The sequence below is a fragment of the Acartia tonsa genome, chromosome 8, assembly GCF_053477335.1.
Source record: "Acartia tonsa isolate MP-2025a chromosome 8, ASM5347733v1, whole genome shotgun sequence".
NCBI classification, from domain to species: domain Eukaryota; kingdom Metazoa; phylum Arthropoda; class Copepoda; order Calanoida; family Acartiidae; genus Acartia; species Acartia tonsa.
This window is the reverse complement of record NC_137267.1, coordinates 26,553,424-26,568,354: the sequence shown is the minus strand read 5'-3', so window position 1 is coordinate 26,568,354 and position 14,931 is coordinate 26,553,424. Positions and strand designations below refer to the sequence as shown.

Sequence of the window (14,931 nt, the reverse complement as noted above, 5' to 3'; positions counted from 1 at the left end):
CAAAGGGTTAATGATGATGATTACAATTTTAGTTTAATATTTGAACACACAAAATGTCGCCACAATCGAATTCTTTTAAAGCATAGTTTTCTTAAATTTATCATATTATAAATTTAAATTTTCTTTTTTATGATTAGAAATTAAATACATCAATATAAGGTAAATAGCAACATGAAATGAAAAAAATGAATTTATTTTTAATAAAGTAAAATAATGGGTCTTAATATATCGTTCTGGGCAATGAGAGTTTATTATGGATTATTTGAGCACTATGAGTTTTAATCATATATTCCTTGGAAAACTTGAGCTCGTTTATAGACATTTATTTCCTATATAGATCTGACTTGGATCTTGAAGCAATTATACAGGCCGTTTTGTACATGTTAAAAATTGGAAGATTTCATTAAATAAAAGTAATCGCAAATATACTTAGTAAATAACCCCGCAGAATATTTAAAGGTAGAATAATATTAAAACATCCCAGTATTTAGTGAAGCTCTCCATATATGGAAAACTCAATCGGTTCAGTGGTTAGTGAGATCTTAACGGACAAACAATAAACCTCTCTACTTTATATAATACTAACGGCTTTTTATATAAAGCTTTATTAAGGGGGGGGGGGGGGGGGGCGACTCCCCTATGTCTAATTTCAGCCTTAAAAAGAAACAGAAAAAAATCGAAGAATTATTTTTATCTAGGAGCGATTTTTCTTGGGAGGGTGGTAGAACCCTCTGCAAAAATAGTAATATACCTTCACTATGAAAAGCTTCTATATTATGAACGGTAACAATATCGCTTCAACAGTTATCGAGATCCTTCGGTACAGACAAACATCCTATTACTTTTTATATAAGGATGATTTCTAGGAGCTTTATGTACTAAGAAAGCTAGGAAAGCCAATGGTCATAATTGTGTAGAAGATTTTCTGTGCAAATCTGTACAATCTATATAAGGAATTGCAAGAATGTTATTCTATGAACTTTTAGAATACATACATTTTATTGATACAATTACAACTTTACTTCTTTGTACAATGCCCAAAGTTTACGAATTTCTCTGAAAACCAGCGAGGGGATAATTGCAGGTAGGGAGGGGACATTGGACTGTTTATTACACTATGTATTCCCCAAAGTCTTATAATCATGTTTTCTTATACAATTTCGATCGGTTGGTTCATTGTTCATTGTTCATTGTGTGTCCAAACATTTCAACCACTAATTGTAATGTACATAATCGGTAATTTTGTTCTTAATCATTGGTGATGTACATCAATTTAACATCCATTTTGTTATCCCTCTAGATCCCTAATATATATTGCACATAGTAATGCTCTCAGTTTTATAACAACATTACCTTTTTCATTGGCTTACTTGAATTGTGATTGGTTTGTTTTAAACTATTCATCCAATAATTTTACAGTACATTAGGGGTTATTTTGTTTATTATCATTAGGGATGTATATCAATAGTAATACATTGTCATATCCCTTAAAATCTTTGTATGATTCTAGATATTTCTACAAGAACACACTTAGATAGAAACTTTCGTAAATAGGATGCTTCTAGAAGTTTATAAAATCTTCAATTATATTCTGGAAGGTTCTAGAAATATTTTAGATAATTTCTAAAATTTCTAAATGAGAAAAATAAACTATATAGAAACTTAGGTACATAGGATTAAGTTTTTAAAATCTTTATTTATATTCTAGAATGTTCTAGAAATATTTCAAATGTTTTCTAAAATTTCTAAATGTTTCCAGAAAAAAAATATATAGAAACAAATATATAGTACATAGGATTCTTCTAGAAATTTATAAAATCCTCAATTATACTCTAGAAGGTTCTAGAAAGCTTTTAAATGTTTTTATAGAATTTCTTGACAAGTAAAGCAGAGTATGCCAATATTAAGCCAAGTAAAGCAGAGTGTGCCAATGTTCCTCCTAGTCAAGTAGAGTATGTAAATATTCCCCCAAGTCAAGTAGCGTGTGCCAAAACAGGCTATTGGCATACTCAGCTTGACTTGATCCGAATTTCTAAATGTTTCCAGAAAAACTATATAAAAATAATGGTACATAGGATTCTTCTAGAAGTTCTTATAATCTTCAAATATATTCTACTTTCTAAATCTTTTCTAAAATTTCTAAATGTTTCCAGAAAGCTTAACTATATAGAAACTTTGGTGCATAGGATTCTTCTAGAAGTTTATGAAATCTTTATTTTTTTTATTGTAGAAGGTTCTAGAAATATTCTAAATATTTTATAAAATTTTTAAATGTTTCCAGAAAAAAAACTATTTAGAAACTTTTATACATATTATTCTTCTAGAAGTTAATAAAATCTTCATTTATATACTAGAAGATTCTAAAAACATTTTAAGTTTTTTTTTATAAAATTTCTAAATGTTTCCAAAAAAAAACTATATGGAAACTTTGGTACATAGGATTCTTCTAGAAGTTTATAAAAGCTTCATTTATATTCTATAATGTTCTAGAAATATTTTAAATATTTTCTAAAATTTCTAAATGTTTCCAGAAATAAACTATATAGAAACTATAGTACATAGGATTCTTCTAGAAAATATAAAATCCTCAATTATATATTAGAAGGTTCTAGAAATCTTTTAAATTTCTTTACAGAATTTCTTAATGTTGCCAGAAAAACTATAAAAAAATATTGGTACATAGAATTCTTCTAGAAGTTTATAAAATCTTAAAATATATTCTAGAAGCGTCTAGAAATCTTTCTAAATCTAATCTAAAATTTCTAAATGTTCACTGAAAAAAAGATCAAATCTGACGAAATTCAGAAAAATTAGGGAGTACGGCTGTATTATCTAGTGGACCCTGTAGAAAATAGTCTAAAACATGACCAATTATCATATAATGAATTCAACAAACCATGGATTTTTTTGAAAGATGCCAAGATTTTCTAGAAGGTTTAAAGATGATATAAAAATTTACATTTATATATTTTTATGAGCTCCATATATTTCTAGATGCGTACACTTTAAAGGATGATTGCGGGGGGACAAACACCCCTTTCCCCTCCTCATCCAAAAAATTTACTACTTCATATTATAGGATGTTTGTCTGTCCTTAAGATCTCACAAACTATTAACTTTATTATTTACTCTCTCCTTAAAAAGATAATTTCATGCTTTAAAGGGCGAATATAGGTTCGATATGATATGAGCTTATATCAAAGGTGCAATTCCATAGATTATAAATAACTTAAAAATATTGACATATTCAATTGTATAAGTCTATTTATAGCTTAAAACCCGTCAATCTCGAAAAAAAAATTTGGAATTAGTGTGGTTCCCTAAGAACTCAAACACCCTAGCATCACACAAGGCTTCGTGGCAAGGTTGAATTAAAAAGCTTTTGTCAAATGATAGTCGTAATAACGTGGAAACCAATTAATCAGGGGTAAATATACCCTCCTTCTACCTTCATAAAGTAAATTATTTAAAAGTTAAAAAAAAACATCAAATAATGTAAAAAGTAAAAAAAATTAATCGATAAAAATTTCTTGGAGGAAGAATGATTTCAAATCCCTGTTTTTTTGTGGCCGTGTGTGTGTGTGTTGAAAATGCGTACAGAAGGGTTGTTTATATCATCATGAATTAATCAAAGATCTCTGTACAGAAAATAAACTTTAAGACGTATTATTTACCCTGTCAATACTCCTGACGCCTTTCTACGCAAATTATTTTTATGCTTTTTAAAAAATTAAATAAACTAGTATATAATCTAAAATAATAAACATTTAAATTATCTTTTAAGGTGCGTGTCAATGTAATAGTCAATCAAACTTAAGCAAAATAGTCAAAAAAAGTCTTGTAAAGGGCTAAAATAAACGATTTTGTCGGCAATCTCATTTATTATATGTTCAATTGAAACAGAAAATTGCAAAATCTACTTAAGGATTTTTTTGAATTTTTAAATTTGGCATAGATATTCTAAAAGTATGTAATGGCACCTTTGATATAAGCTCATATCATATCGAACCTATGTTCGCCCTTTAATAAAATTGTGTTTACCATTACAAATTAATCTAGCCTTTGGTAAATCATTAAGAGACAGATTTGCTAATAATTGAAATTGGATTGGCAACGCCCCCCCCCCCCCAAAAAAAAAAAGTTTTGCTGTTAGCATCAATCTTTTACAGGGAAGTAGGCTAACGAACATTGTATGTCTAAAGGGATTTTCTCTGAAAATTATGGCGTTATTGGTCCAGTGGTTAGCGAAATAAAAACCCTCATCCATGCGGACTTCTTACAACAAGTTTGTATTACAGATTAGTTATTTCTCGCATCGTATTATAAACGGCTTTCCGCGGATATAGAAAGTACAATTATGAGATTAAAAATAGTTTTTTAGCCCCGAGGTGCCGAAGGCACCGGCTAAAAAAACTGGTTTTAATCTTATGATTGTACATTTTTATATTCGTAGAAAGCTGGATATAATTTGATGCTAGACATAGTTTTTTCGTATGGATGAGAACCGGTTCCTATCCACCGGATTCGAATGAATACGATAATAGTTATTTCTCGTATCGTATTATAAACGGCTTTCCGCGGATAAAGAATGTACAATTATAAGAATAAAACTAGTTTTAATCTTATGATTGTACATTTCTATATTCGTAGAAAACTGGATATAATACGATGCTAGACATAGTTTTTTCGTATGGATGAGAACCGGTTCCTATCCACCGGATTCGAATGAATACGAGAAAAAATATTATGCAAGGTTTCGCGATAAAACTATAAATTCTTTCAGTATGGCTTCGAAATCAATCGAATTAATATCTGCTGGAATAGAAACGGTTCTCAGACATATTGAACATCGTATTAAAAAAACAATTTTTTCCCTAATAGTAAAATCATAAAATAATACCAGTTTTGTTAGGACAGGCAGGGTTTAAAATTGGTTTGAATCTTATAATTTTTCATTTCAATTTCCGCGGAAATTAACTGTGTTTAAACTGTTTTTAACCTATTTTTAATCATATATCAAAAATATACTATGACACCAGTAGAAACAGACTGCAGAGCCCAAATTTGAATTAAGTCCCCAATAAACTTTTTTGGGGGGATTTAAAAATTAATTTTATATGTTGCTGTGATCATTTTGATGGAAGCAAAAGCAACTTTTAGTTTGAGGTTAAATTGTTTCTTACAGAACAATTTTATATGATTCAGTTTATATCAATACAATAATAAAAAAACTCTACTCTGTTCGATGGAAATAATTTTTTTTCTAAAACAATCAATTTCAGTAAAAAATTTAACATAATACAATAAAACACATTTGCTAAAGTTAAACCAATAAGATTTCTTGTTTCATTTCAATTTTTTTATGATTTCCGAAAGAGTGTTTTCACAAAGTGACTTATTTACAATGTAGTTAAATAATTTTTATTTAATTAAAATGAAAAGAATGAAAACTATACACGTAAAAGATACATAATTTTTAAAAATATTTAAAAAAAATAAGTTTGAATATTCTTATTTTATATCATATTTGTATATGTGTCAAAAATAATTTTGTTGTATTGCATAAACATTTGTTGACATCTTGTCATGTTGACATCAAATTTAACCCTTTACAGCCAATTTTTATGTGTTTAAAATAGGTGAACGAACACAACCATGTTAATGTTAATTCATTGGTATATTGTAAAGATTTAACTTTTTAGTGAATTTTTATAGTAAAATCATAAGACCTAATTTTACTCTATACCAGAATACAATATTTATGAAGCAAAACACTCTAAAAGCTACGAATTTTACCCAAATAAAAAAAAGACCTTTTGCTTTGATCAAAATGACTACGGCAACAGTAAAAATTAATATTTAAATCCCCCCAAAAAAGTTTATTGGGGACTTAATTCAAATTTAGGCTCTGCAGTCTGATTTTACTGGTGTCATAGTATATTTTTTATATACGTTTTAAAAATAGGTTAAAAACAGTTTAATACAATGCGATAATTAACAATTATAATCATTGTAAGAAGGGTGTGTGGCCTATTGGAAACTCTATTTTGGCCATCCTTATATAGAAAAAGTTGTACATCCACCACTTCAAATTTAATTTTAAAAAGAAAAATAGGGAGGGGGAGTATTTTTCTAGGAATGAATTCTCTTGGGATGGTTATGGTACCTGCTCCCAAAATGGTTTTAAAATTACGGATTTGGGGAATTTAGGTTTAATTAATGATTAATTTATAGACGTTTATTATAATCTTTTCTCGTATTTATTCGAATCCGTTGGATAGGAACCGGTTCTTATCCATTCGAAAAAAACTATTTCTAGCATCGTATTATAACCAGCTTTCTACGAATATAAAAATGTACAATCATATGATTAAAACCAGTTTTTTTATAGCCAGTGCCTTCGGCACCTCGGGGCTAAAAAAACTGATTTTAATCTTATAATTGCACATTCTATGTCCGCGGAAAGCTGTTTATAATACGATGCGAGAAATAACTATTAAACTTAAAAAATAGCACCTTTTTGGTGTGTGGATAAAACTATTTTTTACGTTATAATTATTTTTTTTCTATTTAAAATAATGTTGTTTATTTAATAATGATTATCAATCCTACATTACTGTAAAAATTTCTAGAAATTTAAAATCAAAACTTGACAATGGGCAACTTATACATTATATATGATTTTAGTCATGTAGAATTTTCTAAATGTTTACAGTGTTTTCAAGGTAGTTCGAGAATGTTCCGTCCAATCAGAGACAAGCACCGAAATTCTGACCAATGAGAAGCGAGTATTCTCCTGCAAACAGGGATCATATTCTAGAAAGTTGGAGAAACTTCATAATGCATATAAATACAAGTTGCAATTTCTCCAACTTCAGTTTATTAAAAGTAAAAGAACAATTAACATTAAATTAAGAGAATATTAATACTTATAATAACAGAATGGCTAAGCAAGCTGCTATTGGTATTGATCTTGGAACTACCTACTCTTGTGTAGGAGTCTTTCAACATGGCAAAGTTGAAATTATTGCCAACGACCAGGGCAACAGAACTACACCAAGCTATGTTGCTTTTACTGATACTGAGCGTCTTATTGGTGATGCTGCCAAAAATCAGGTTGCAATGAATCCAAACAACACAATTTTTGATGCTAAACGATTGATTGGCAGAAAGTTTGATGATTCTACTGTTCAAGCTGACATGAAGCATTGGCCCTTCAAGGTTATCAACAGCGGAAGCAAGCCCAAGCTTCAAGTGGAGTTCAAGAATGAAGAGAAGCAGTTTACTCCAGAAGAGATTAGTGCTATGGTCTTAACCAAAATGAAAGAAACAGCAGAAGCTTATCTAGGCTACAAAGTAAAGGATGCTGTGGTTACTGTTCCAGCTTATTTCAATGATTCCCAAAGACAAGCTACAAAAGATGCTGGAGTAATTGCTGGTTTAAATATTACAAGAATTATTAATGAGCCTACTGCTGCTGCCATAGCTTATGGTCTTGATAAGAAATCAGGTGGAGAGAAGAATATTCTTATCTTTGATCTTGGTGGTGGAACTTTTGATGTTTCAATCCTGTCCATTGATGATGGTATCTTTGAAGTCAAGGCTACAGCTGGTGATACTCATTTGGGTGGTGAGGACTTTGACAACAGAATGGTGGATCATTTTGTGCAAGAGTTTAAGAGGAAGCATAAGAAGGATATTGCTGGCAACAAGAGAGCATTGAGAAGATTGAGAACAGCATGTGAGAGAGCAAAGAGAACCTTGAGCTCAGCTGCACAAGCTAACATTGAGATTGATTCTCTGTTTGAAGGAATTGATTTCTACACTTCCATTACAAGAGCAAGATTTGAGGAGCTGTGCTCTGATCTTTTTAGAGGAACTCTTAATCCTGTGGAAAAGGCTCTAAGAGATTCTAAACTTGACAAATCTGCTATTGATGAAATTGTTTTGGTTGGAGGCAGCACGAGAATCCCCAAAGTACAGAAACTGCTGCAAGATTTCTTCAATGGTAAGGAGCTGAACAAATCAATCAATCCAGATGAAGCCGTTGCTTATGGTGCAGCTGTCCAAGCTGCTATTCTTAATGGTGATGACAATGAAAAGGTTGGGGATTTATTGCTGCTTGATGTTGCTCCACTGTCCATGGGTATTGAGACAGCTGGAGGTGTTATGACAAGTCTGATTAAGAGAAATACAACAATTCCAACCAAACAAACTCAAACCTTTACCACCTACAGTGACAACCAGCCAGCGGTTACTATCCAAGTGTATGAAGGTGAGAGAGCTATGACAAAGGATAATCATCTCCTTGGCAAGTTTGATCTGACAGGCATTCCACCAGCACCAAGAGGAACCCCTCAGATAGAGGTCACTTTTGATGTTGATGCTAATGGTATTCTCAATGTATCGGCTGTAGAGAAAGGAACTGGCAAGCAGGAGAAGATCACAATCACAAATGACAAGGGCAGACTATCTAAGGAAGAGATTGACAGGATGGTCAATGATGCTGAGAAGTTTAAAAATGAGGATGAAGCTCAAAAAGAAAGAATATCTGCTAAGAATGGTCTTGAATCATATATCTTCAATTTAAAATCTACATTAGACCAAGAACAAGTAAAATCAAAGCTTGGTGAAGATGATCTAATGACTGCCAAGGCAAAGCTTGATGATGCTCTCAGCTGGTTGGACAGAAATCAACTTGGAGAGAAGGAGGAATATGAATCCAAACAGAAGGAGCTGGAGTCAGATCTTAAGAAGTTGACAGAGAAGCTCTATAGTTCTGGAGGCCAGCAGGAGCAGGCAGGAGGTCCGGGATGTGGTCAACAGGCCAGGCAAGGACAAGCAGAACCAACTATTGAAGAAGTTGATTAAATCTATATAATTGAAAGTGATTTTTATTGTACTTATAAACCTTTTTTTTACTGTATTCTTGCTTATTTTTATCAAAATAAATAAATATATTTATTCTAAATAAAAAGTCTTAATTATTTTTTAAAGTGAAGCTTTTTTATATCTAGGGTCGGTCCATCTGTGACAGTTAGCTCTTTTAGTTAACTTAAATAAGTTAGAATTGTCCTTTTGATTTCAAACTGCATAACGATTTCTATAACAATAAGGTATGATTTAGAAAGCGTAGCAACTCTATAATCGTTGATTTCTTACTTTTTTGCCAAGAAATTTTTGTATGTTAAGATTATCCTATTCATCTGATTTTTGGACTTATAATATGTACTTTAAAAGTATTTAAGAAGATTTACAACAATTTACTAACAATTTTGCTCCGACTTGTGCATGAATATCCTGCTTATTCACTTCTGATACTCTACAATTGTGTTTATGTTCGTTTAGTGTACCGTTTTATTGCTTTGCTTTTATGATTTTGTCTTCCTTGGTATTGCAGGGATACTCTGGAAATTTATGTCATCATTAGCTACTCACAGAAAAAGAACATTGTTAATTTTTATTTATTCGAGATGAAAACAAGGATGGCAACATCCAGGGGTGGGGGGTAAAGGGGAGAATACCTCCCACCCAAATGTAGGCACCCTCAAAATATGTTTCATTTTGCCCCCCCCCCCCCTCCCCATTTAAAATTTACTCTCACCTTGGGGGTGCCGTAGGCATCGCCAACCATTTAGGAGGGGTATTTATTTACCCCCCAAAAAATTTTACTAATAGATATTTAATAGTATTTCATGATTAGGTAGGATATTTTTACATTATTAAATTATCCCTGCAAACAGATTTCAGGGTGTAATTACCCCCCCCCCCCCAAAAAAAAAAATAAAAAAGATTGGACACCCCTGACAATAACCATAATTATTAAAGGGACTGTAAACGAGAAACTTTTTAATCAGATTATCAAACTTAACATCATCTCATTCATATAATCTTAAAGATTGGGCAAAACTGTCTCTCATTTCCTTAGAAAACGACTTTTTCCGCCGATTTTAATTACGTCCAAGATTGGGGAAAAAATTTCCGGACTATATAAATGTGCAGTTAATTGTCTTTTTTCCCTTCTATAGCTAAAACTAAACTTTTTGACATGATTATGGTCGGGTTCATAAAAGGTATGATCCATGTGATCCAGATTCCAAGAAGGCATGTAAGCTATCCACTGTTACAAAGAAAGCTTGCCTGTAAAGCAGGTTCCGGATTAGAGTAATTAATATTAATAGTAAAATGTTGATGTTGTTGTCAGGAGTGGTGGCTTGGTGGTGGCCCAAGCAGGACAAGGTGGGTTGGTTCAGGTATAGAAGTATTAAACTAAAGTAGTCACGTATGATGTTAATATTAATATTTGTTGGTAAAAAATTTAGTATGGTGTTCTCTATCTTTAACAAAAGTACAAAAATTTATATCAAATTTAACAGGTAATTTTTTCAAGTTTAGAATTCTATTAGTTTCAAGATTTAACATAATTTAACATAATCCTTGCTTTAAACCAATGTATAGTTACTTAGAAATTGATAAAATAAGCAATATTTTTTATTGAAAACCAAATACAATAACAAAGCTAGAAACAGTTTTTTTTATTAGTATCCAAGTAACTTTAGATGGCCCATCTCTCGCCCACCTTTAATTACAAATTTGTAAATAACAAAGGTGCAATATTTGGATCTACTGCAGTTCACGGTAAAACATTGCTGGTAACGAATATTGCCAAAAATCTATGAATTTTAAAGGCTGCTAACTGCCAAACGGCTGAACGTACAGATTATACCCGCACACCATTTTAAGCAGTATAAGAAGGCTTACAAATAATCTGGAATAGCCAAGATCCTATGATGCACAGGGAAAGCTTCACTGAAGAAAAAATGCGTAAAATAGGCCTTTTTCGCGCATTTCTCTGCACTGCGAGATGATTATGCATTGTTGATTTATGGCTATTCCAGATTATTTGTAGGCCTTCTTATGCCGCTTAAAACAGTGTGCGGGCATGATCTTTACGTTAAGCCGTTTGGCAGCTAGCAGCCTTTGAAATTCATAAAATTTTGGCAATATTCGTTACCAGCAATATTTTTCCGTGAACTGCAGTAGATCCCAATATTTTGTTATAAACAGTCTGATAAAAGTGTAAACTAATTCTCCATATTGGGCTATATACACATTAAACAAGGATGACAGCATCCATGAGTAGCGAAGCTCAGAAATTATGAATGTATATTATGAATATATTTACAATATACCAGTGTCATCCTATATATTTGATGAAATAGGGAAATGACAAAAACTTCAAAATCACGCAACCTTTCAAGCACGAAAAATGAAAAATCTAGAAATCAATCTAGCACCACAATTTATAAACAAATCTTTATGAAACTTGATGGAAATATGTAGAATATGAGCATATTCAATCCCTGATAATTTCAGCCGCAAATCCTGAATAGGAATTGAGAAAAGAATAGAAAACCTAAAAATCTAGGAATCGATCTAGCACCCCTATTAATATAAAAATCGTAATAAAACTTAAGGAAAATATGTAAAATGTAAATTTAAGCAATCCCTGAAAATTTCAGCCCATTATCTTAAAAAAGTGTTGAGAAAATTACAAAAACGTATAAATCTAGAAATCGATCTAGCACCCTAATTAAGACAAATGGACAAAACATTGTTTAAATTAATTCATAGGAATCTTGACTAAATATTTTAGCTTTCTATCTTAATAGGAGCCGAAATAATCACGGTTCTCTCATAAAGTTGCGGACTGACGAGAATTATAGGGTAGCTTCGCTACTGTAAACGGAGGAGGGGGGGGTGAGGAATTAAATTTTTATATGTATTTTTGAATTGAAGTACGGACTTTATTTTGGTTTTAAATACTTTTTTTATTTGTAAAATCTCTTATGATTGGATCTACCTGTAAAACTTTGAAAAAATTGAATTTTAAGCGTTACATTTCAAGGATTACATTATGTCAAATTAATAATAATTCACAATATAACAATAATTTATATTTATTATTTAGAATATATTCTCATATGACAAATGTTGTTGCTCTCTGTAGAGAGAGCGTTTGAGTACAAGTTGTGTAGCAAAGTCGGTAATTTTCTTAAGCCTTGGTCTTCTCAGACTTCTTGGGTAGTAGAACAGCCTGGATGTTGGGGAGGACACCTCCCTGGGCGATGGTCACACCTCTCAGCAGCTTGTTCAACTCCTCGTCGTTTCTGATGGCCAGCTGGAGATGTCTGGGGATAATTCTGGTCTTCTTGTTGTCTCTGGCGGCATTACCAGCCAACTCAAGGACCTCAGCAGCTAAGTATTCCATGACGGCGGCCATGTAGACTGGGGCACCAGCGCCAACACGCTCGGCATAATTGCCTTTACGCAGAAGACGGTGAATGCGACCAACAGGGAACTGAAGTCCAGCTCTGCTTGATCTAGACTTGGCCTTTCCCTTAACTTTTCTCCTTTGCCTCTTCCGGACATGCTGAATAATAGTTTCTACTAGGTAGGTTTTGTAACAACTAAGCATGTAATAAAGGTGTTTCACATATTTATACCTTATACAGTGCCGACAAATGGATTCAGAGCCCAAAAATTTGTGTACATTTCGTAGAGTTTGGAAAAATAATTAACCTTTAAACAACAAAAATATAATATTTCTTATTTTTTTAAAGTATGTAATATGAATTTAAAGTTTTTTAGAAAAAAAATTATTTGAAGGATATGTGACAAAAGATTTTTTTCTAGACTCTGCAAATAATGACCCGTCACGGATAACACACTTTCTCTCGTGTTTGAACTCAACATAGTATATAAATAAAGGGGAATTTTAGAATTGTGCACAGTGTATATTTCTAAAACCCACCGCGCTACATATTTCGCACCATGCCCCCTAAAGTTTCTGGCAAAGCTGCTAAGAAGTCTGGCAAGGCTCAGAAGGCCATCGCCAAGGGTGACAAGAAGAAAAAGAAGTTGAGAAGGAAGGAGTCCTACGCTATCTACATCTACAAGGTGTTGTACACAGAGTATAAATATTGTTGAAAATCCATAGCTAGTACTCATTCTTCATAGAATTCTCAACATGACTGGACGCGGCAAAGGAGGAAAGGGACTCGGCAAGGGAGGCGCTAAGCGTCACCGCAAAGTGTTGCGTGATAACATCCAGGGTATCACCAAACCAGCCATCAGGCGTTTAGCTCGTCGTGGTGGAGTCAAGCGTATCTCTGGCCTTATCTATGAGGAGACCCGTGGAGTTCTCAAGGTTTTCCTTGAGAATGTTATCAGAGATGCTGTCACCTACACTGAACACGCCAAGAGGAAGACTGTCACTGCTATGGATGTTGTGTACGCCCTCAAGAGACAAGGACGTACCCTTTACGGATTTGGAGGTTAAGCTGAATTGATCAACGGACGGGTTTATCCCAAGGGTTCTTTTTAGAACCCCCAAATATATCTAATTAGATTTATTCTGTGATGAACTGCGGGCTGGTTGATAGTCGAGAGCAAATGAAAAATTTTTATAAGTTTTATTAAATGTACATTTGTAAATAATTTTATTACTTTCTGGATTAAACTATTTTCACTGAAACGATAATAAACATTCGGTTATGCAAAATTTACTCCATCTTTTATTTTTTCAAAAGTTTTTGTCAACTACTATCACGAAGCACAATTGTCCATTTTATTTTTAAAACTGTTGTCTTCCCCCCCATATTAGGGGGGGGGGGGGGTATTACAATATATTTCTATTTTTGGAAAAAGAAAAAATCTCCAAGGGAATAGCAGGTATACTCCCTGATAAGTTCTGCCTAACCGGTTCCTCGGATGTCAAGAATTTAAAGGGCGAATATAGGTTCGATATGATATGAGCTTATATCAAAGGTGCCATTACATACTTTTAGAATATCTATGCCAAATCTAAAAATTCAAAAAAATCCTTAAGTAGATTTTGCAGTTTTCTGTTTCAATTGAACATATAATAAATGAGATTGCCGACAAAATCGTTTATTTTAGCCCTTTACAAGACTTTTTTTTGACTATTTTGCTTAAGTTTGATTGACTATTACATTGGCACGCACCTTAAAAGATAATTTAAATGTTTATTATTTTAGATTATATACTAGTTTATTTAATTTTTTAAAAAGCATAAAAATAATTTGCGTAGAAGGGCGTCAGGAGTATTGACAGGGTAATTAATACGTCTTAAAGTTTGTTTTCTGTACAGAGATCTTTGATTAATTCATGATGATATAAACAACCCTTGTGTACGCATTTTCAACACACACACACACAGCCACAAAAAAACAGGGATTTGAAATCATTCTTCCTCCAAGAAAATTTTATCGATTATTTTTTTTTACTTTTTACATTATTTGATGTTTTTTTAACTTTTAAATAATTGACTTTATGAAGGTAGAAGGAGGGTATATTTACCCCTGATTAATTGGTTTCCAAGTTATTACGACTATCATTTAACGAAAGCTTTTTAATTCAACCTTGCCACGAAGCCTTGTGTGATGCTAGGGTGTTTGAGTTCTTAGGGAATCACACTAATTACAAAATATTTTTTCGAGACGCCGAAGGGGTAACAAGTAACCAAATTCTCCCCTCCTTATACTAGTGTTTGAACATTTTGACCGCCCGCTGTACACAGTCACACACACACACCATACATGACTGTATAATTATTTGGCGGGAGTATTGTTGTGCAAGAAACACATCACATATATTTCTATTCTTTTTATATTTTGTTTATATAATAACTATGGCTAACAACCAAGAACTTTTAATGAAATTGAAAACCCTTCAAAGTAACTATGATAAGTTAAAAAGTGATTTTTACCACTCTGACCGTCAGCGGATTATTTGTGACAATGAACGTGAGCAGTATTGCCGCAACTGGTCTCTCCGTTTTTTCGGCATCAATGTCGAACAGGGGGACATCAACGAGCTCGGCCTTGATGTGGCCTGCATGATAACAGT

General features: G+C 32.5%; 2 protein-coding genes and 1 pseudogene across 2 annotated transcripts; 2 read left to right on the top strand and 1 right to left on the bottom strand.

The window, feature by feature from the left end:
* Nucleotides 1-6,882: 6,882 nt before the first annotated feature.
* Nucleotides 6,883-8,972, top strand: LOC145326394 (heat shock 70 kDa protein-like). Its single transcript, XM_080169731.1, has one exon. The coding sequence runs from the start codon at nt 6,943-6,945 to the stop codon at nt 8,869-8,871; it is 1,929 nt and encodes a 642-aa protein (XP_080025857.1). The 5' UTR covers nt 6,883-6,942; the 3' UTR covers nt 8,872-8,972.
* A 2,972-nt stretch (nt 8,973-11,944) lies between these two features.
* LOC145325476 (histone H2A-like) lies at nt 11,945-12,432 on the bottom strand (annotated as a pseudogene).
* A 582-nt stretch (nt 12,433-13,014) lies between these two features.
* On the top strand, nt 13,015-13,568 carry LOC145325475 (histone H4). The gene has a single exon (XM_080168461.1). It carries the CDS (start codon nt 13,031-13,033, stop codon nt 13,340-13,342), a length of 312 nt encoding a protein of 103 aa, XP_080024587.1. The 5' UTR covers nt 13,015-13,030; the 3' UTR covers nt 13,343-13,568.
* The last annotated feature ends 1,363 nt before the right edge of the window (nt 13,569-14,931 follow it).

Excerpts from the sequence above, each read along its gene's own strand:
- LOC145326394 (XM_080169731.1), top strand. The coding sequence starts at position 6,943 with ATGGCTAAGCAAGCTGCTATTGGTATTGATCTTGGAACTACCTACTCT.
- LOC145325475 (XM_080168461.1), top strand. The coding sequence starts at position 13,031 with ATGACTGGACGCGGCAAAGGAGGAAAGGGACTCGGCAAGGGAGGCGCT.